The sequence below is a fragment of the Astyanax mexicanus genome, chromosome 5, assembly GCF_023375975.1.
Source record: "Astyanax mexicanus isolate ESR-SI-001 chromosome 5, AstMex3_surface, whole genome shotgun sequence".
Classification (NCBI taxonomy): Eukaryota; Metazoa; Chordata; class Actinopteri; order Characiformes; family Acestrorhamphidae; genus Astyanax; species Astyanax mexicanus.
Window position 1 is genome coordinate 16,335,764 of NC_064412.1, and position 23,339 is coordinate 16,359,102.

At 36.5% G+C, this 23,339-nt stretch overlaps 4 protein-coding genes across 5 annotated transcripts; 3 read left to right on the forward strand and 1 right to left on the reverse strand.

Moving 5' to 3' along the window:
* Positions 1–546: 546 nt before the first annotated feature.
* si:ch211-157b11.8 (fibroleukin) lies at positions 547–5,905 on the reverse strand. The gene is made up of 6 exons (XM_007254382.4): positions 5,342–5,905; positions 4,356–4,545; positions 3,528–3,626; positions 2,615–2,727; positions 1,823–2,085; positions 547–1,095 (listed from the first exon to the last, which is right to left on the reverse strand). Exons 1-6 carry the CDS (start codon positions 5,570–5,572, stop codon positions 765–767), a joined length of 1,227 nt encoding a protein of 408 aa, XP_007254444.3. The 5' UTR covers positions 5,573–5,905; the 3' UTR covers positions 547–764.
* Positions 5,906–7,737: 1,832 nt separating this feature from the next.
* Positions 7,738–12,035, forward strand: LOC103037857 (ras-related protein rab7). 2 transcript variants are annotated; one of them, XM_007254310.4, is made up of 6 exons: positions 7,738–7,999; positions 8,305–8,362; positions 8,610–8,736; positions 9,155–9,373; positions 10,954–11,082; positions 11,200–12,035. In XM_007254310.4, exons 2-6 carry the CDS (start codon positions 8,310–8,312, stop codon positions 11,293–11,295), a joined length of 624 nt encoding a protein of 207 aa, XP_007254372.1. In that variant the 5' UTR covers positions 7,738–7,999; positions 8,305–8,309; the 3' UTR covers positions 11,296–12,035. The 2 variants fall into 2 exon arrangements, with proteins under 2 accessions (XP_007254372.1, XP_007254371.1); XM_007254309.4 differs by having other exon boundaries at positions 7,739–7,971.
* Positions 12,036–14,361: 2,326 nt separating this feature from the next.
* Positions 14,362–15,464, forward strand: LOC103038587 (histone H1.10). The gene has a single exon (XM_007254311.4). The coding sequence runs from the start codon at positions 14,460–14,462 to the stop codon at positions 15,081–15,083; it is 624 nt and encodes a 207-aa protein (XP_007254373.2). The 5' UTR covers positions 14,362–14,459; the 3' UTR covers positions 15,084–15,464.
* A 1,241-nt stretch (positions 15,465–16,705) lies between these two features.
* Positions 16,706–21,628, forward strand: arpc4 (actin related protein 2/3 complex, subunit 4). Its single transcript, XM_007254312.4, has 6 exons — positions 16,706–16,906; positions 18,428–18,546; positions 19,037–19,148; positions 19,342–19,437; positions 20,057–20,227; positions 20,831–21,628. Exons 1-6 carry the CDS (start codon positions 16,904–16,906, stop codon positions 20,834–20,836), a joined length of 507 nt encoding a protein of 168 aa, XP_007254374.1. The 5' UTR covers positions 16,706–16,903; the 3' UTR covers positions 20,837–21,628.
* Positions 21,629–23,339: the final 1,711 nt, after the last annotated feature.

Here is a 23,339-nt window from a genome sequence, read left to right on the forward strand (position 1 = left end):
CAATATGTGGTTTAGCATTGTCTTGCTGAAATTAGCAAAGCCTTTTCTGAAAGAAACATTATCTGGATGGAAGCACACATTCTTCTAAGACCTCTATAAATAAATAATTGGGAATAATTATGTGTTTTTTGATAATTGAGCCATATTTTATGTCATCATGTAAGTCTAAATTCTACTTGCTGTAAATTAACACGTTTTACTGATATTAAATAATTTACAGCACTGTTTTTTAGCACACACTCATAGATGTCTGCAGCTTTTTTTTTTTTTTAATCTTAAGTGTGAAAATAAAATATGAGCTAAACCTCTGTGGCTGCTACATTAAATCAATGTCCAATAAGAATTGTTTAAGTTGTTCTTTGGATTTATCAAAGTCTTATCGAATGAGATGTCTTAGCACATCAACTTCTAAACATATAATTTATTCTGTTAAAAGGAATTCTCTTTTTTGTTTAAATGAAGGTATATATTTGTCTCAAAAAATCATAAATGTATTTTTGTAAAATATAAGAATTGTGAAAAATAACCACATTCAAAGGACTGTAGTCAAATCAATGAAATATCCACAATATTTATTGATTGTAACAAGCATAGCATTAACCCAAATAAAAAAATAAATATGAGAAAGAGAGACAGAGGACACTGCAATTATACTGCAGCTTGTAGACTTTTACATCAGAACTACAGAGTAAAAAAAGCATTAGGGTATATAACACATGAGTATGTCTCTGTGATTGTATCTGTGTGAGGGGAAGAATGATATTTCAGGGCTTTTTGGGTCGTGTTTTCATCTCCACACTCTTAAATGAGTATCTCTCTCCAGTGCGAGAGTCAGTCAGAATGTACCAGGTGCCCCAATAGATGCCATCTGTGATGCCACTGTAGCGGCCACGGTAGTACCGGCCATTCAGGTTGGCAGCCAGACAGGAATCGAACCACCAGCCTGCGCTGTAGTACTGAGCACAGTTTCCAGATGTGTAGCGATCATGATCCCTGTCATAGGTGCTGAAGGCTCTGCCATCGTGGTTGTAGCGTTTACTGTAACTCAGGGCATTACCAGCATCTCCGTGATAAGCTTGCGCAGTCAGACGAAATCTACAATAAAAAAAAATAGAGAGAGCAGTTGATGTTCAGAGTTTTATAGTAATACATGAGTTTAAAAGGTTTTGCTTCTATAATTTTTAACAAAATCTGCCAAACAAAGTGCCAAAGCATGTTAATACTAAAACAACAGTAGTCTGTGGAGGGCATGAATTGTCTGTTTTTTAAACATGTTTATGAATGTAAAGAAAGCTAACTGTGAAATAAAAAGTTTTTTTTTTCCTGTAATTTTACAAGACAATGTTGTTTTATGTGAATATATCACTGTTTATAACAGCAAAAAATATATCACTGTTATATATCACAGAAGCTAAATGTAAAAAATTGTGATTGTCACCCCTGCTGCCAGAAAGTTACTTTTACCTTTTGAACCATGACAAAGGTTTATTTAGTAATTTAATAAGTATTGTGACAATAAAATGTTTCTATGATGGAGATTGTTTGTAATTTGTATTTAGTTCAGAAATATTTGTTAAGCATTTTGCATTTTGTGTTTTTTAATCCTCTAAGGAATGTTTTAGTGAGGTCTCTACTACAGTAGAGTGTTGGTACAACCTACTTCAATGTGTGTGATATGCAGTGTATAGTTTAGAAATTACCAGTAAAATAATACAAACAAACTGTTCTTATTTTAACAGAATGTCAGAGATGTCATTTTGTAACTTGCAGAAAATGCCAGATTCCAATGGTATAAATATATAGAGAAAGAATGACTTAGTACCTCTGGTTCTCTGCTGCCACTTTGAATTTGTTATAGGTAGCATGTCGTGTCTGGTGGTGCCAGTCTTGAAGTGTGATGCGGAGTGTGTGCTGTCCTTTGGCTGTTAGAGCATGGAGAACTGCATTCCCTAACCAGTGCTCCTTCTGGGCAGAGCCAAAGCCATCTCTGTACTCTCTCCAGGTCCGGTTAAAGTCCACCTCTCCATCAAATCGGCGCTGAAACACTGTCCACCCCCCACCTGCAGATTCCATGTCGCACACAGCCTGTAGCAGGAAATAGGAGATTATAAAACGTGTGTTTATTTATGTAAACCATCACACAGTGTATATTACACAATAGCATAGGAACACATATATTAAACATGCTTTATGACATTAGACATACACTGCTCATAAATTGTGTTGGATGATCATCACTACGCCTCACCACCCTATTCATCAACTTGTACAAAAAATACTGAAAGGAGTATCATCGTTCCAGTGAACACAGTAGCACCACTGCTCCACAGCTCAATGCTGGGGGCTTTATACCCATCTTGTCCATGTTTTGCATTAGGCATGGTGCCAATACTGTCTTGTTCTACTGGCAATACTTTTCTACAGGGACTAGACAAGCTGTCTGTGTGCAACTGCACATCTGTGTCAGCAATAGGTGTAACTTAAAGTAGCTGAAAGCATTCATTAGAAAGGGTTACCATGAACTTATGGTTATATAGTGTATTTTAAAGTGACTTTGAAACTTTGCATTGCATTTACAGATGTATTCTCAGGCACATGTGTATTGGGGTTGTACCTCCAGTGCTGGTTGTTGAGGATCTGGCTGTATGGTGTAAATTCCATTCTCTTTGATTCCAAGCTGAAAGATCTCATAGCAATCCTGAGGATAAAGACCTGCAGAGGGAGCCACTGCCAGAAACATATAAAAAACACATACTGTAGCACCCAATAACAGAGACTGCACAATCACTAAAGTGGCATTGTACACACCAGCATCACATACTTTAGTATCATCCTTTGTATACACTCAGTCATACACTAAGTCTAGTTTGCAGAGTACCCGCAGTTTCATATTATTCACTGCATACATTCCATCTTGTCATTAATTCCATTCTGAGTATACACTGCTGTACTAAACATTCAAGCAGAGCAGTTTTTTTATTTTAAGAATTAAAAAAATATAGAATTCTTTGAAGCATGGTATTTTATGTCGGAATCATAAAAGTTTTTTTCCCTTCTTTTCTCACTTTGCAAAAGAGACAATCTCTAATTTTGTGTATATTTCCTAATGTTTTCTGAAGACAATTTTGTTTAAACTATTAACTAAAAATATAATACACAGAAAGCAGTTAATACGTTGTTTTGTAAATATTACAATTCTTGGGGTAAATTTAACACCAATTTAATACTTATGGTTTAGTTAGTTTATTATTTCTTGATTTATTATATTATTTTCTCTTTATGTGGCATAGTTGGCAAGGAGCAAAGAAAGAATTTTATTGCACATGGAAACTTGTTTCCTTGTTGTGCACATGACAGTAAACTCTTTTAATCTTGAATCTTTCTGCAAAGCTGGGTCTGACCCAGATAACACTGATTTTGATTTTGTGAGAAACACTCTGCCTGTGCGTACCTGACAGGGTTAATAAGAACTAAATAATAACCAGGTGTTTAAGTGGTTGAGAGTGGTGAGTTTAGTGTGTGAGTACCTGTAGGAGTCTGTGGTGTGGGTGTAGGTGCAGCCTGCGTGATGCTCTTCAGCAGGAGCAGCAGATCTTTTTCTCCATTTCTCCCCACAGCTGCACTCTCTGAGACACAGACAGAAAAAGGGGGGGGGGGGGTTGCAGATGTTCTGAGGCTGTTTGATTTAAAGGTTGGTTTGCGAGGATGTGACAAGGTTATATAAAGATTGCACAAAGGTTGCTCATTGGTAGAACAAGGGCTGTTTAAGGGTCAGTTCTTGCTCCAGACTCACATTCCTTAGAGCACTGCAGCTGCCTGCCTCTGTTTACTGTGTGTGTGTGTGTTGTGGGGGTAGGTTAGGTTAGGTTTGAATTAATTGAGTGTGGTGGTAGAAAAGTCAGCAACTGCAGGAGTTGTGGCTACAACATGTGTATAGTCTGTGAGTCACAGGTCAGTCAACAATGAAAATAATTGATAATCAAGAAATCTAAATAATAAAAAAAAACATAATTGAATAGCCAGGACATATATGGTGTCTGGGATATGCCTGGTGATTTTATAATGAAAAACACTAGTTTAGTACATAATCTTTTTAGTCCATCACACGCTTAAGTTTTTTTTCATGTTTAAAATGGTTATAATTTTAAGAAAAGATGTGCATTTACAAATGTGAAATTCAACTAATGTAATATTCAACGTTTAATGATTTATTTAGAAATGTAAAAATTAAAACATTTAAAGAGGAAACATTTTAAATGTGTAATATTGGATATTTGCAAAACCATTTCTTTAAAACCACAGAAGCTTATGAAAGTGAATAAAGTGAGTTAGTCTGTGACGTGTTTTACACTAACCTAGCTTGCTGGCCATATCTCTGAGCCTCTGACTGTGGCAGTGCAGGTCACACTCGGTCAGCACTGCTGTCATTAGAGCCAGAATAGAGGCCAGTGAGTCTGATCCATCTCCTCGATTCTCGACAGCTGGCTTGTGCTGCTTCTTCATACACTGCTGCAGCTGCACCAGGCGCTGTGATATAGGAGACGCCTAGACGACACATATGGATATCTTCATATTAAGTTGATATTACTGAGATAAATATATTGCAAATGTGTGGGATGCTCTCCACCCTCTTTTGGATGTTGATATTATTTACTGGCATCAAACCTTCTATGAACACCTATACTGCAAAATCTGCAGGAACATTCATGTAAAATGCATGTGATGAACCATCGCAGGACAACATTAGGAACCTCTATAAATCCATTTTGAGATGTCTGGCGCTACACAAGCATTTCACACTACTTTTGTAGATCCATTTGTAGACCCATAAATATTGATTGTTCATGGTAACCTTTGGCAATCTACAATTTACATTTAACATTAGTAAAAAAAAAAAGTGAAAATATATTTTATTTAGATATAAATTATATACACTTTTATTCTGGATGTTTGTACTTGTATGATTTATGAATTAACATTATTCTCTATGAACATTTCTATAACATTGTCACTCTCTTATTATAACCATGCATCTCAATATTTTTTTCCAAATAACGTTATGTGCAGTGGTGTGCTTTTTTATAAAGGATCTATACTTAACAAATTGGTACAACTATTTTGCATAGGATCATAAAGCAGGTATTTTTATTATGGCAATAGTAATCATACATGTTTTGCTCCACAGCACTTGAAAAAACACTGGAACTATATATAACAGTTTGTTATTTTAATTCATTTAAACTCACACATTCTTGGCCACTGATTCTGGTACTGACAGTTAAATTAAATAGTTTAACTAACAATTTTTTATTTAAAAAAAAATCTCTATTCACACACTTACCTGTGCGGTTCTCTGGCGGTTCTCTTGGGATTTCCGGTACAGAGTGTCCTGGCTGTGGATGAGGTGTGTTTTTGGGGGAGATGCGGTCACGCTGCATCCCCCCTCACACCTTCTGCTGGGGGGTCCGGCCACCAAACTGTCCTTCTGACACAGCACACACTGAGACATCATACACACACTCAGCAAAAGCCAGTGCAGAACACACACACGCACAATGCTCAGGCCACTCATGGGAATGTTCGAATATTGCCTCTGGACTAAATTAATGATAGACACTCCCTTTCACCAAACTTTCACACAAGCAGTTCTTTCTTTTTTCCTTTGTCTCGTCCTTAGTTCTTCAGGGTCCTCATCAATCAATCTTTGATCTTTACTTTCCTTTTTTTGGTTCAAATCTGGAGGTTTTTAGTCTCCATTAGATGTTTTGTATCCTCTTTTCTTCCTCTGAACCTCTAAACCTGTCTCTTCAAACTTTCTTACTCTCACTCTTCAGTGTCTTTCACATTGTCTCTTTCTGTCTGCATCTCACTGTCTCTTCTGCTTTCTTTCTCTTTATTTGATCTCTGCCTTCCCTCTATTTTCCCTCCCTCTCTGTCTCCCTCACACTCCCTCCCTCCTTCCCACCATCCTCTCTCTCTCTCTCTCTCTCTCTCTCTCTTAGTGAAGCTCTTTTGGCTCAGATTCCTAGATAACCTTGTTTCTTTGCTCTCTGACATGCACCAGTAGTTTCTGCCCCACACACACATACGTGCTGCCTGACCGATCACAAAAATGTATTTAAACCCTGTACCTACATTAGACATGCTTTTTCATTCACAAATTAAATGTGTGCATGCACACACGTACACACTTCCATACTGTCAAGCTGTGTGTGTTCTCTCATGATGAGGATTCTGTTTGCTGAACTTGTTAAAGACCATAAAGGCTGAAAGAACAGAATTCCTCTCTATTATATTACACTTCTATTAGCACCCTCTCTAACACACACACACACACATCTTGTGAATGGAGTGACCGCCCATACACTTTGGCCTCTGGCCTTTCTCTGTCTAGAAGAGGAAGGTGCAGACCTGTCCTTGTGTGGTTTAGAGAGGTGTGTTTGCTTTGTGTGTGTGTGTGTGTTTGTGTGTGTGTGTGTGTGTGTGTGTGTGTGTGTGTGTGTGTGTGTGTGTGTGTGTGTGTGTGTGTGTGTGTGACTGTGACGGGGGTACAGAAAAGTTAGGGGACAATGATTAGCTCTAGGAGTATTAAATGTAGGGCTGGGGAAATTACTTGTTCTGTCAGTAGAATGATATAGGAGATGATAAGGCTTTTTGTGAAACAAATAATACACCTAATCTAAAATTTCTAAATATAGCAGTTTACCCAGCAGTTTACCCAATCAGTGATTTTAAAATACTTTTATGTTAAAAGTGGTTGTGTCTGCTCTTGTTTAATAGTGAGAAATTGGTATGTGGAAGTGACTTATGGTAAACCTGGCAATGGGAGAGTGGGGTTCAAATCCTGGTCACACTACATTGGCCCACCTCTTTAATAGGTATAACTTGTAAGTTGCTCTGGATAAGAGCTTCAGCTAAATGCCGTAAAATGTAATGTAATGGAAACACAGCTGACCTCATTCTTTAAGCACATACTGTTGCTGAACCTAGACCTGACCAACTGCAATAACCCTGATCATTTGCGTAGTTAAATCCATGTGGCGATTTTTTTTTTTTTTTGAGGCCAGGCAGTGTAAATCTATGAATAGTTTTTTTTATTGTTATTCAGATTTTTTCTAGCTATGTGTTTTTCTAATAAAGCAGATTACAGGATAGATGATCTGGTGATCCTCTACAGAAAATATTATCTACACAAACTAAAATTTGGTAAAGGTCATCCTTTTTCAAATGCATTTCTTGTTGAATTGAATTAATTTATGGAGTCTCTAAAAAAAGCTGTCCACTATAAAGTATATGCTTGTGTTAAATTTGTTAGTTGAATGTTGTTTTAATTTATATTGGATGTCCTTGCCTGTATTATATTATATTTTTGGAAATTAATTAAAACACACACAAAAATTACTTGTCCCCATTATTATCCTTTACCTATCCTTAAGGCGACACCTTGTGTTACAGATCAGTATTGCACACAGTAGAGGGCTAAAGAGAGAGATGTCTAGAAAGGACAGACAGGGAAGAGAATGGGGTATAAATAACTAAATATAACCTGTTTATTATTAAAAGCCCCAGTCTCTTTTTTCTGACTGCTGGCTTTATTATAAAACAAAAGGCTTGGTGATTTCCGCTTTATGTTATGAACTTTACTCTGCGCTCAGGTAGCACCAATGGGGTGATAGTAGCGCTGTAAGTAGGACCAATAAGCTAGTTTGTGGGCGGGGCTAAAGAGGCATCGCCCCTCCCCAAAGCATGCGCAACAACAGCAGCTGGAGGAAGTGAGAGGAGGAAGGAAACACATAAGCAGGAGCGTATGAAAGCTTTACTGTTCGCCAGGTTTGATTTTAGCGGTGTGAAAACGAAAGACAGGGGCATAGAGTGGATTAGACGTGTATTTCTATGAGCTTAGTATTTTAATATTCATAATTCAGCTTTGCTCCTTTTGAAGAGAAGACAGAAGACCAGAGGAAGTAACAGGTTCGCTCACAGCAATAACAAGCCTGATGTAAACAGCTCTGCTTTCCCGATGATTTAATATGTGTAGGCTTAGTTTGTGGAATGAGTCATGTGAAGCAAAACAGGTTTTAGTGTTTATATATATCTGTGTGTGTGTGTGTGTGTTTGTGAGTGTGAGGGACAGAGAGAAACTGACTGGGTGGGTATTGTCATATGCTGACACAAGGCGTCTTATCTTCTCAGTGAGCCTTTGAGCAGATATAAGATTTGTACTGTAGCACCACTGTCAGATGAGTGAGCCAACATTGCTGAAATGTGATATTTTAACCTATGTGTTCTTGCTGTCTCCCCCAGGCACCATGGCATCGAGAAAGAAAGTTCTTCTGAAAGTCATCATACTTGGGGATTCAGGGTAAGTGTGTATTTGGGTGTGGGAGAAGGAGAAAGTACTTATTTTTCCATTCTGGATTATTTTAACTCGTGTGCTGTCCTCAAGAAAGCTGTATATGAATCCATTGAATTTCTTATATTAGTTCTTCACGGCAGTTCTGGTGCAAGATTCGTTTACACCAATTATGTTGAAAATTCCAGTTTCCTCTTTTCAGTTCTCTCTCTCTCACTCTCACAATATTTCACTGTCTCTTTTTCTGTCTCTGTAGAGTTGGAAAGACATCTTTAATGAACCAGTATGTCAACAAGAAGTTCAGCAATCAGTACAAAGCTACCATAGGAGCTGACTTTCTAACGAAGGAGGTGATGGTTGAGGATAGACTTGTTACTATGCAGGTAACCACTTTCTGTCAGCATTACACTGTTTTACCCAAACACATCACAAATACATTTTCTACATGTAAAAGGAAAATAATGTTTTTATTAAAACCATTTCCATAGTAATACATAATCGTAGGTTTAATGGAACCAAAGTTTACTGGAAATCCATAAAGTCTTTTTATGCTGTTCTCACACTGAAAGTGCGAGCCATTTTATTTCCAGAGCCTTATGTCTGACCATGTGATCAGCAACCAGCCAGTTAAATGGACATGTTAAGAAAAAGTACAAATTATATACTGCACTGTTACTTTAAAGCCCCAGATAGAAAGGTTGCTTTTTTTTCAAACAATTACAGAAACATTTATTACAAGAATGGCTCTGGCACAATTAAGACAGTGTTTTGTGTTCACCAGATTGTCTGTGTCTTTGTCAGATTTGGGATACAGCCGGACAGGAGAGGTTCCAGTCTCTGGGGGTGGCGTTTTATCGTGGAGCGGACTGCTGTGTGCTGGTGTATGATGTTACTGCTCCCACCACCTTCAAGACTCTGGATTCATGGAGAGATGAGTTTCTGATACAGGCTAGCCCTCGTGACCCAGACAACTTCCCTTTTGTGGTGCTTGGCAACAAGATTGACCTGGAAAACAGGCAGGTCGGTGTCATGTAAATTCAGTGAAATTGCACAGAAAAGAGTGTTTTAGTAATGACATTGCATCAGCATAATATGCACCTGTGCATATGTTTATCAGGACCTTTTTTGTCAGTTTTGATTATTGAGAAAAATCTATTAAACTGTGTTCTTTATGTATCAAAACATGCTACAGGATTTTCTTTTAGACAAAATAGTCAAACATTTACTAGTGCATTATTATTGTCTTATTTTGGCATTAGCTTTTTGAGTGAGTCATAAAAAATAAAACAACAGTGCAATAAATGTACTGGACTAAGACTGAATTAAGATCAACAGTGAGTAACCAGTTAGCTGGAATGACCAAAATACCAGAAAGATCACTTCTAAATATAAGTAGTCATTAAATTAATCAGTTGACCATACAGCTGTTCCACCTTTTTCCTCTCACTTTGTCTCCATTACAGTGCTAAAGCTAACTTGCTTTTGTTGTATAACAGTTGGAGCACTAAAGCTATGTCTCTGTCATAAAGCTCAAACATTCTTGAACAAGGTCTTTGGGGCCTCCAAAATGACTCATCCAATATAAACTACAAGCACATAGACAAAGTATTGACAATTTAACATTTTATAGATCAGTTAGAACATTACTCCTTACAAGCTGTAGCTGGTTAACTTATTTGTAAAGACATACACACTAATTGGGCAGTATTCATTTTCCTGCCTGAATCTGCAATGTCAGTCCTTTTTATAGGCTATATGCATTATTAAATAACCCAGTGGCCCTTACCTACTTTAACACAAACTGTACAATCATCCAGAGACTGCATTAACCCTGTGTAAATTGCCATGTTAGTAGATATTTCATCACATCTTGTGTTAACGGATTCTCCAAGGTTATTCCTATATGTGGAGACACTCAAAGGGGCACTTGCCTAAGCTACCTAAGTAGCTATAATGCAGCAGTCTAAACATAATGTTAATGAGACACTGCATTCACTTAAGCCAGTTAAGATGATGGTTCATGTAAATCAGTACTCAAACATTACAAAAGTAATATTACATTACTCTGCCTTACCAATGTAAACAAATTGTGGTTGAATTGGGTAATTGACTGGAAACTTTATTATGTGGTTTGTTGCGGTTAGTTGTTGTAAATGAATAATTATGTTGGTACCAGAGTAGTAAAATATTCTGTGAATCAGTGTTAAAGGAATACTTTATACTTTTAGTATAAATATTTCATTAAATATTTGCGCTATATCAAATCATGAATGTCATTCATAATATTTGTAAAATCAAATATCCAGTTTAAAAGTGTTTTGCATAATTACTTGCTAGACAGGGTAATATCCTGTCCTGCTATGGATTCACTCTAATTAAACATCTGAGGGATTAATATATATATATACTTACTTATATACTTATATGCTGACATAACCTTACATTAGAAGGGGAAAATCCTTAACTTTTAAAGGAGTCAATATAAAATTATTTTATTTCCCATTTTGGTTAATTTATCATTATGTCTTATTTTGACACAAAGCACAAACAACTGCCACATAAGCTTAACATGCATCCTGCATGTTGTTTTTGTCCATTAGGTGACGACGAAGCGAGCACAGGCGTGGTGTCAGAGTAAAAACAACATGCCGTACTTTGAGACCAGCGCAAAAGAGGCCATAAACGTTGAACAGGCATTTCAAACCATTGCACGCAATGCTCTGAAACAGGTTAGTAGCACACCTGATATCCCACAACATATTGACCTATTTGTCCATATAGATTCACAATATGAATTCAATCATGTTCACCAAATAAATAATCTTGCTGTCTCTCTGTTCTTCTAGGAGACAGAAGTAGAGCTGTATAATGAGTTTCCAGACCCAATTAAACTGGACAGGAATGACCGATCCAGCCCTTCGGCAGAAAGCTGCAGCTGCTGAGACATGTTTACATAGACACTAACATGCACTGTTTCATGAAAACAGATTTGCACACTATTAATTTTACTCTTCAACATACACACACATGTCCATATACACCTTTTACAACATGATTATATTATAAACTCTGGAACTAGAGAGTGGTAATTTGGGAGTACATAATTTTTATTCCATCCAGATTTACTTTTGTTTCTCTGTGTATTTTTAGTTTACTTTAATCTGCTGAAATAGCGGCATCCTAATCATAAAAGGTAAAGCACTAAAATATATGGTGATATAGAGGCATAACTGCTATATATGTGAAACTAATTTTATTTTCTTTCTGTAACTAGAAGTTTGTTGTTTAATTTGTTCATTTAAATCTACATTATTAATACCGTTTTCTGATTAAGTGGTACAGCTAGGTCACGCAGGAGAGAAACATGTTATCTTGTATATTCTGTTGCTGCCAGGTGACATAAACTTGTAAAGTAACCATACATTTTTCACACAAATATAAGAGACTAGAGAATAATATATAGAGTTTGTCTTTTGATTTAGGCTGCTGCCAGTGTGGTGAAGGGACATTTTTATCTTATTTTGCCTAGCAGAATCTTATGTAGGGTCAAGGCATTCCTTGAGATGAAAATAAAAATAAAATTGTATTTTATTTTATGCACACACATTGTCAGAATCTGTAGTTTTGTTATAGATTTTCACCCATTCATCCCAGTGGATAAATCTGAATGTACCTCTCAGTAGTTTGCTGTCATTTTTACCTTTTTTCTGATATGTGGCTTAAGTTCCTCGAACAGTGAGCTTACACTTTATAGTTTAATTCAGTTGCAACACATAGGTTTTAACTTGAGTCCCCAATTCTAGTTCTGGGGACCTTGCACAATGCATATTCTTGTGTTTTACAAAAGCATGAAAAGCATTAACAAAAATCATGTCTTGCTATTAAACAGGGATGTCTAGTTGTTTACACATAAAAATGGAAATTTAAAGTTTAAATTTTAAAGTATTGCCATTAGTGTTTAGTAAAATGCAATGTAAACCAACTTTGTAATGTAAAGTAACTCCAAATAATTTTCACTTTCTTATTTGCAGAGGAAAAAAGTAGGTCCTATCCATCACATGTATTTACTACATTATTACTACTAATCTTTTTCTCTCCACTATATCGCCAAAGAACCATTTTGTACCACCTGACGTATGCCTACTGAATTATGTATGATTATGTATGAACAGTTTACTGCATAGAAAACACTGTAAAATGTTCAGTGTACAAAAGTATCATTAACACCAGTAGTAGTGGTAACATAGACTGACAGTCGGTCAGTGTCACAGCATTCTTAATGATGCTGGTGTTAGGAATTCACGACAAGGAGTAGCTAGCCTACACAGTGAATTTACACATAGCCTTAAAAAATGATTGCAGTTTCTAACTGACCAGGAGACTGAACTGAAGTAAAATAGCGTGGTATGAAAACGTGGTCAGCCACAAAACTGGGCTTGTTTGTGTATTTTCTTTTTTTATGATTAATACTTTTCATTTTGAGAATAGTGCAGAATAAATAATACAAAGAAAACAAAATAAAAAATCTTCATATAAGCACAGGTATGTATAAATAAAATAATAGAACTTTTCAAATGCCCCATTTCCTCCATACTCATTCAGTCTTCCAAACTACAGGTGCATCTAAAAAAAAAATAGAATATGATTAAAAGTTACTTCATTTCAGTAATTCAGTTCAAAATGTGAAACTCATATTTGATATAGATGTATTACATACAGATCTGTATTTTAACTGATTATTTCCTTTATTGGTGATGTTTATGGATTACAGCCAATGAAACCCCAAAATTCAATATCTCAGAAAATTAAAATATTATATTAGACCGAAAACCCAAAATTCAATATCTCAGAAAATTAAAATATTATATAAGACCAACTAGTACTTTTGGCAGTGTGGGCATGGGCCAAGCCCTGCTGGAAAATTGAATTTGCATCTCTATAAAAGTTGTCAGCAGAGGGAAGCATGAAGTGCTGTTAAATCTCCTGGTAGACACTGTACTGATTTTGGACTTGATACAACATAGTGAACCAACACCAGCAGATGATATGACTCTGCAAACCATCACTGACCATCAGTACATTTTGCATTTCATTTGGAAATCAAGGGACCAGAGTCTGGGGGAAGAGCGGAGAGACACACAGTCCAAGCTGCTTGAGGTCTAGTGTGAAGTTTCCACAATCAGTGATGGTTTGGGGAGCCATGTCATCTGCTGGTGTTGATCCACTGTGTTATATCAAGTCCAAAGTCAGTGCAGTGTTTTCCAGAAAATTTTAATATTCTATTTTTTTATTAAATAGATCACTAGTATGTGTGTAATACATCTATATAATATATGAAAATAAGTTCTTCCTCCAGAACTGTTCCTCCAGGTGTTTTTTTTAGATGCACCTGTATTTATAAGACATACAGTATTTTCAAAGCCAGCCACCCTCATCTTCCCAGTCACTGACCGATTGTGTACTTTCAAGCATATGTGAGAGGCAGCGCAGCGATACATTGAAACATCAGGAAGGAAAGAGGAGCAGAGCGGAGTGATATATAAAAGTTTGCCAGCGCGCAGCCACGCGAGGGCGTTTAATGTGCTTCTTTACAGAAATTAAACAAATCATTTTTCGGACACTCTTTAGAAAAGTGTAAAGAATAACATCGTTTTGAACTGTTTACACCCTCAATTATCACCACATGTTTAAAAAGCAGCGCGTCAGTGTGCAGTTTTACTACATTTTAGGTTTAAAATGAGTCCCCCCACCCATTACAGCCCTTCATCAGAGAGGTAGGAACTTTTCTTTATCCTCGGGTGAGGGAATTTTCCGCGCATCTCGCTATTTTCGCACACTGATCTGCACAGCTTCGTTTGCTCCTCCGTCACAGATCATATTAGACACTATATGGCTCTCGGTTTGCGAGAAAAGCCGTCTCAAAGTGGCGGTGAAAAACACAACTCAACAAATGGCTTCTGCAGCTCGTGTTGTTGTTGTTCTCAATCACGTCCGCTTATAGGCATTAAATCAGGCTCGCGCGGGCGTGCGGTTAAACTGAAGCGTATTGCGACAGCAGACTGAATAGACAGCACAGACTGCGCTGTAATAAGGCTTTTATAAGACCATGTCTGCTCAGGTCGAGGAGACAGTCCCTGCCCCGGCTCCTGCCTCTGCTCCGACCCCCAAGAAGAAGGCAGGCGCCCCTAAAGTCAAAGCAGCGGCGAAACCCGCCTCTCCGGAGGGCAAAAAGAAGAAAAAGAAGAAGAGCAAGGGTCCCGGAAAGTACAGCAAGCTGGTAATCGATGCCATCCGGACCCTGGGGGAGAAAAACGGCTCGTCCCTCTTCAAGATCTACAAGGAGGCGAAGAAGGTGAGCTGGTTTGACCAGCAGAATGGCCGGATGTACCTCAAGTACTCGATCCGCGCGCTGCTGCTGAACGACACGCTGGTGCAGGTGAAGGGTCTGGGCGCCAACGGGTCCTTCAAACTCAACAAGAAGAAATTCGAGACCAAGAAAACCAAGAAGAGCACCACCGCCAAGCCCGCCAAAGCGCCGAAACCAGCCAAGAAGCCTGCCAAAAAAGCCACGGAGAAAAAGGAGAAGAAAAAGAAAAGCGTGAAGAGCGCGAAGAAGGCGACCACCGCCCCCAAGAAGAAAACCTCCAAGCCCAAGAAAGCCCCCAAAAAGCCAGCAGCCCCTGCCAAGAAGATGACCACCAAGGCGAAGGCGCCGAAACCGAAAAAATAGACTCTTAACCTCTTTTTTTCCTTCTAACTGCTTCAGGCTTTGGTTAAAGGCTTGTCTTACTCCCACCTGTTTCCCTTCATGCTAAGCATGTCAGCTGTATGTAAATATTGCTTATATGTATATGTAGAGTTTAGAGAGAAAGACATGACTGTTTTTTTTTTTACTTAACTGTAAGTCTTGTTTCTATTCTTTTGTCTTGATTGTTTTTTTTTTCTTTTGTGGAGCCAATTTTACATAGCTGTTGCACAGCCACGCCCACTTTTGGATTTGCTCTTCTGTGTGTATTTCAGTTCATGCTCTTTTATTATTTTTGTTACGTGTGTAAAATCAATTAAATGTCTTTTTTATTAAATGTTTCTTATAAAATCTTAAAAGAAGATACACACGTGTGCTTTTTGTCTTTACTACTTCTGTCTTTTTTATATATTAGTGTTAAAGGTCGGGTTGTCATCTTCTTTTAGGTTGCAGCTGGTATTAGGGCCATAATTATAAACGGTCGTGCTCCATAAAGTTTAGTCTGCACATCTAGTAGGTAATTCATGTAGAGCTTGCTTATTAATAAAGTCGTCAGTTAGCTATGTGGCTCCTGTGAGCTACTGCACAGACATTAACCAGCCAATCACAGCAAAACCCCTCAAATTATTCAAAAGCTTACCATACATGGGCAATCAGTAGTGTGTCCAGAAATGTGCCCTATTCACTATATAGTGTACTGCTTAGGGACAAGGAATAGGGCAGTTTAGGACACAGATAGTGTTTAATTTTAGACTAAAGACCAATTATAGACCAGTCAAGGACACATATTATTTATATATAAAAAAACAACTTAAAATTGATTAATATAAGAATGCTATTCCACCTTTAATTATTGCTACTGAACAGAAGTGTCAAGTAAAGAAGTACAAATACTAATTTTCATTGTTCAAAAAAATAGCCAGATAAATTGCAGCCTGATAAAGTTCAGCCTAGTATGAAGAACTTGAGCAAAATATAAAATGTCCCAACAAAGCTTTTTTTAATATGGTTGGATTGTATTAAATAAATTCATATTCAAATGGCATATAGGTAGCTAAAACAGGCAGTCAAGTGCATCCTAAATTTCCCAACATTAACATTTTAGTATTACATTATAGTCATTGTGGCTTTTACATTACTTTTACTTTTATATTTTAAGACATTTGAAATAAGTATTTTACACTTTTACTTGAGTAAAAAGGTTTAGCTTGTACACACTAAAACAGAGGTAAGATATTAGTACTTTCTCGTACTCAAAGGTACATTTTGAAGAAGTACAGATTTGTAAAATTTAACCACCCAAAAGGTACATTTGGTATTCTATATCACAGTACTAATAAACAATATGTGTTTTTATTATACATTTTTCATTTGAAAGACAACCAATTTTGGATAAACAAGTTCTTGACACATATTCAGTTGTTAATAATGTTTATAATCTTAATACTCGTTACTGGTACAAAGGTTTTTCTGAAAAGTACTGTGTTGTACCTCAGTATAAGGTACATCCCCAGCGACAAGCTGTACCTATTTTTTTAGTGTGTACAGAAGTGTTTTTAAACCCTAATATCTATACTTCTACCTGAGTAATGAATGTGAATAGTTGAATACCTTTTCTTACTGAGATCATAGGCTTCTGGGTAATCGGACGCGGCCATTCGTGCGTATACACTCCCCTTCGTGCACTACTTCAGCGCTGTGATTTGGGACGCGGCCCGGTTGATGGTGTGTCACCCAAAGAACGCCGAGCCTCGCGGAAGCAGCTTGATGTTTCCGCCTTGTACCGCGACGCCGCTTACATCGAAATGGTGAGAGAGTCGGGTTTACTACAGCTCTATTTAATGAGCTTATTTGTAGTTTTCATGCACGAGATCAGCATAGTGTGGTGAGGAGGATGCTTGGTGTTTTCTAAGCTGTGTGAAGGACTGAGCCACTGCTTATATTGAGTCGTTAGGAGCTAAGCTAGCTGGGTTAGGTTAGCTGGCTAGCGGAGATCTCCGCCCTGCTGTTCTCTGGATGGAGTTCATTGTAACTGGCCTGCAGTTACCTAGTTTTTCCTATCTAACGTTAATTAGGTTAGGAAGCTGTTTAACTTGCCCGCATTTAGCTGTATTTAGGGTCATAATTTCTTTGAAGCTGGATCTTCAATGTCCAAGATAGCTAACTAGGTTAACAGTGTTGTCCTGTAGGAAGCTAACCTAGCTTTAGTTAGGCGGCTAGCTTATGTTACTTCTTTTAAAATGGTGGTTAAATGTATTAAAATCTGTTAAATGCATTTACTACATTAGCTAACTAGGTTAGTATCTTCAGCAGCTTCAGTATTTCACGAGAACATACAAAAGAACCCACCGATGTGTAAAGACAAGACATAAAAAAAACAATATATATATATATATATATATATATATATATATATATATATATATATATATATATACATTATATATATATAGCTGTAATATAGCTGTATTTTATCCAGTCATGCAATACCAGACAAATGCTGCAAAACCTGTGATTGCAGTAGGTGAATTAAAAAATATATACGTTTACCAAAATGACAAATAACAATAATAGTTCTTATCGCAATTATTTCTGGGACGATATATCTACAAAAAAATGTTATGTTGTCATGACAGGCCTAGGTTACATAAATACATATGTGCAGTATGTACAGACATGGGTGACTGTTGTAACTCTACAGTAGTTACATCTATAGTTAGTTAGATAGTATGTGGAATTAAATACAATACAGCGTTGTGTGGAAAAAAAAGCATGACTTATAAATGTAAAAGTAATGCATTAGTATAGTCAAAAATTAACTATATTTAAGTATCCAGTGCAGATGATTGTGCATGAATGGTATCTGTATTGTATAGATTTAATGGTATAGGCTTCTTGAGCATATCTTCTTGTTCCCTATTGTCGAATTTGAGAAGTTTACAATCATACACAAAGAGGGAAGTATAACAGAACCAAGTTTGGTCATTTTAATGTAGATGCATGAACTTTTGGACTTCCTCTTTCATTCTAGAACATCTAGGAAATGACTGACAGATGCGTATTGGTTGCACAAATTTGGTATTGTTGCACATAAACACTTAAGTGTGCTGTAAAGTAGGTAGCTTATGGCTGTGGAAGAGAACAGTATTTCAAGAATTTCTCTACAGGTTCAGACACGTGGAAGGGTGTGCAAGAGGGTGTAAGCACACAGCTGACTGAATCAAGACTTTGTGTATATGATATGTATGCTAGTATTATTGATAACTGCATGCAGTTGAGCACAGGGGCTTCATAGCCTTTTCCTCTTCCTCTTGTTCTCTTATTTGTAGACGGCGACTTTGCGTCCCTACCTAAATGCAGTGCGTGCTACGCTACAGGCAGCTCTCTGTCTGGAGAACTTCTCTTCGCAAGTGGTTGAGCGCCACAACAAACCTGAGGTTGAAGTAAGGTAAGTGTAGGTGTTTGTGCACTAGCTGTACAATGTGGTTTCTATTCCATAGATATTCGGATAGATTTATCCAGGTTCTTTTTGTCCATTTTTGTGAAATACTTTTTTAGATATTATGTGACTGCCATCAAAATAACTAACTGTGCTTCAACTTGTGAAAACATAAATTGCCATAATAAATCACACTTACAGAGCAGTTAAAGCAGATTTGTTTTATTTTAACCCAATTTTGTCAAGGCATGATTTGCATTGGGTTTGCACTGCTCTAATAGTGCTGTTCCCAGTTATCACCATGCAAAATGTAAAACACCACACCCCTTCTCTAAACCTTATCTCTCCTAGGCCTGCTAGAGCAGAGAAAGACTTGTGATTTAAGTTGTGAATCTTTGCAGTGAATTTGACCTGTGCTGTTTATAGTGCTGTATATTTGGCTGCTATCATTTGAATTCACACAAACTACTGACTTTGTATTTGTTGTTTTATTAAACAGGAGCAGTAAGGAATTATTGCTTCAGCCTGTTGTGATTAGCAGGAATGACAAAGAGAAGGTCCTTATTGAGGGTTCCATCAACTCTGTGCGTGTCAGCATTGCAGTGAAGCAGGTACTCTCCCACATTATACAGCTTCTCTGCTTTACGTTGTCTGTGGATAATGCTCAAATGTTGACTTTTAAATTTGAGAACTTAATATATGGACACTCTAACACATATTCTATTAACTGGTCTTTGTCTAGTGGTTAATTAGAGGGTCTTGATGTTACTGCAAAGTGGTTTATTAAAAAAATGTCCCCTCTAGGCTGATGAGATTGAGAAGATTCTGTGCCATAAGTTCATGCGCTTCATGATGATGAGAGCAGAGAACTTTTTCATTCTGCGGAGGAAACCTGTAGAGGTGAGAAAAGCTGCATCTAAAAAAAAAAAAAAAAAAAAAATATATATATATATATATATATATATATATATATATATATATATATATATATATATATATTATTGATTAATCTAAGGATTATTGGTTTATTTAATAAATTAACATGTATTAAATTAGGGTAAGGTAATCACTTGATTGCTATATTTTACTTACTGTATTAATAAACACACTTTTAATGACGGTGCACCACTTTTAACACACTATTTAGTGTGGTAACATGCTACTTGAGGCACAGCACCTGTTTCAGTGGATGCAGCCATCACTGTTTTTCTTTAATTGTTGATCAAAAAGTTGTTTCAGCTCTGGTGGTGAAATGATTACAGGGCAAGTTCTGCTTTTCAAATGCTTTGCACTGAACAGGATCAGTTTGATTGGGTCCATAGCTGGGATTTTGATTTGTTAAGTGAGGTTGTATACAAGCTTTAGGCAATTGTGGCAGAGTGATGACAGCTTCACTGCACTATATTTGTGTGATAGTCTTAAGTGTATTTTCAAACCTAAGAATAGAAAATGTCATTTACAGGTTTTCTCTTTTGTTTAATCATTCATTTAGTCCTATGTTTTGTCTCTTTCACTCTAGGGCTATGATATCAGTTTTCTCATCACTAACTTCCACACAGAGCAGATGTATAAGCACAAGTTGGTGGATTTTGTCATTCATTTCATGGAAGAGATTGACAAAGAAATTAGCGAGATGAAACTCTCAGTTAATGCAAGGGCACGAATAGTCGCTGAAGAGTTCCTCAAGAACGTAAGTCTCTCTCTTTTTCACACATACACTTTCTTTTTAATATCTCAGATATTATTTTTTCTTTTATCTAGTCTATAAACCAGTTGACAGTGAGCATGACTATTTTTAAAATGCAAAAATTTACACAGATTAATACATTTTGTAGCCATATACCCTGTGTATTAGCTGTGAAAGTTGCTCTTACTATTTAAAAAAATATATTTCCTGTTTGGTCACAGTTTGATTCAATATGTAACATTGCAGAATATCCACACATACTATTTAGACCCCAGTGTATACAGTCTATATATGAAACTTAAGCTAATGCATGTTTTAGTTTGACCTGATTTTTGAGTATTTTAAAAGTTCACCAATCAGAACAGAGCTCATTTACCTTGCATGTCATCTTTAGTACATATTCATATAACTTAAGCATTATAAATGAATGAATGAAAATAAATAAATAAATAATAATAAATAATTAATTACGTTAAAATTGTTACTGCACTTTGTGTTCAGTAAATATTATGTTCTGTTCATTTTTGCAAATGAGCTTAATTTTCATTCAACCAGAAACCTAAATTAACAGTATTTTAAATGTTGTTTTTTTTTTTTTTAAACCAGTTTTAAGGAAGTGGCCCTGGATCCTCAGCAAAGTGCAAGACTCACTCCACCACAATCAACAGAAATGTGGCTGAAGGTTTTGGGCCCAGAGAGAGAAGTGAGCGAGAGAGCCAATCAGCATGGAGCACCACAAAAGGGGACCAACTGAATGGAGGGGGTGTGCCCTTTGCCACAGGACTGAATTCAGAGTATTGCAGTGAAACAAAGAGCACGGATGGAATTTAATGACAGCACTCTGATCTCTCTCTGTACTGCACAACTCTGACTCTGCTTTTCATCTGCAGTTTTTTTTTCTTTCATGGGCATTATGTGCATTCATATTGCTAATTTTTACTCTTATTTTGATTTGTTCTCTACAGCATTCCTGCGCCCACTGCTACTTCTTTTCATTATTCTGTTGCTGTAGCAAAGTGCTCATAGTGTTGCAATATTTTGAATTCACCTCACCTTTCCTCCATGCTCATGAATATTAAATATTATACACAAAGCTGATATGCATAAACACGTTTTACCTCTAGCCTTGGAATATTCCGTAACTTGCAGGCAGGTTTTTTTGAAAAAAAAAAAAAAAAGTCAGCATTCATGAGCATAAAGGAAAGTATGCTGATATTCCAATAATGTAAACAGTTTCTTCTTTTTAAAAAATAAATATAAATATGTAAACTGTGTGCATAATGCCATTTGTTATGTTTAAGTTTAGATATAGAGCTTCACACTGGTGCACAAAAACCACACAGACCTTATTACCGCTGGACACGATTGTCAAATATGATTAAATAAATCTTTTCATTGATTGTATCTGTAACTTCTTTGTGTGTTACTGTGATGTTCTTTTTTTAAGCTGTTCTCTTGTGTCTCTGTGACCCTTCTGCATCTTGCGCAGCTTTTTGTGATTTTTTTTGAGGAGCCTTTTTTTTTTTTTTTTTTTTTTTTTTTTTTTTTTTTAAATAATAGAAGTATTTTTTATTTGAACTAATGGTGCTGCACACGGTCAGCGAGCACTATACAACTCGCAGCAGCCACGCAATATATAGAAAAGAAATAATGGAAATTAAGTAAAATCTCTTTATACCCACTTTGAATTGGTTTCAAAACCCTTACAGCGGGATGTCGAGTGTATCCTGTAGTTATTGTTTAGAGTTCTGATTCAGCTGTGGAGTTGTGCATTGGCTAGAAGTTGAAGATCTATTTATTAAATCTGAAATTAAAAAGTATATTTTATGCAATCAGAACAGTGGAATCTAATGATATTACTATCTAGAGGGTGAAGTTTATACACAATGCAAAACTGACACCAATCATTAAAATTTAGTTTTTGAGAATCGATACAGTATTGCAAAACTAAATATTGCAATGCCTTGATATGTCTGTATTTTTATACACCCCTATTATTCCAACACACCAGCTGATAGTAGTACAGTACATTAGTTGTCCTTCGTCTAAAGCCACATCATGCTGTTGGTCTAAAAAAGCTGTTGTCTGTCCAGATCTGTAGATGGATGTATCTCACTGAGGCAGAGCCACAAAATTCCATAACACAATTCCCACTACGAGGATTCTGTGACAGCAGCAGGCAGCCCCAGTGTCAATAGACATCAGCAGGTGTTAACCAGTCAGATATCTTTCTCAACACTTAATCTGATCTCAGCACTTGCCAGTGTAAATTAAGTGCTGATATACTGCAGGCAGGGCTTTAAGCACTTGTTTGCTTAAGAACAGAATTAGTAGATCCCTTTTTTAGCAGCACCTTATTTGGAGTTATCATTTGTCTGTAAAAGTGAGCAAAGCTTTATTAGAATAATTAGAATATAGAGTAATATAATATTCATTATTTAGAAATGCATAAATAAAGTAGAATCCTTCTTCAAAAACAAATGATGCACCAGTGAAACCATTACAATTTCAAAAATGTGTCACCCACAGTACAACATCAGCTGTCAATATCATATAGTGTTAGCTGTCTGGATCAGATACCATGATCTCACTAGTGCCAAACGCTAATTGGTCCTCTAGCCTTTCGTTCATTCTAATATTAGAGTTTTTATGTATTCCTCTAAGTGGCTCTGTATTAGCAGTAAGGATGAGGTGATGATAGAAATGCTAAACACCTTGTTTTGATTGTTTTATTTTAGAAATAATAGAGTTAATTGTCCCACTGTACACACAGGAAGATATGGCTAACAATGACTTAGATTATCTCCATCAAAATCTATTTTAAAATCATGATTCTAAAAGCCATGAAGTAAAATTTTTTTTTTTACATAGATCATATTTATTTCAAAATAACAACCATGAAAAAAATATTTGGGTACCCTGTATGTAGACCTGAGCAATCGGTTGTAAATATCAATATATGCAAATTCATTTTTGCAAGATATAAATAATGATCATATTTGCAGTTAAATTAATTGTGTGCAGTTTAATTTGTGGAAGTAATGTGCATGAGCTGTGTGGAAATGGTTTGGTTTCTGAATTGATGTCACACAACAGTATAATCTCTTGTGAATAT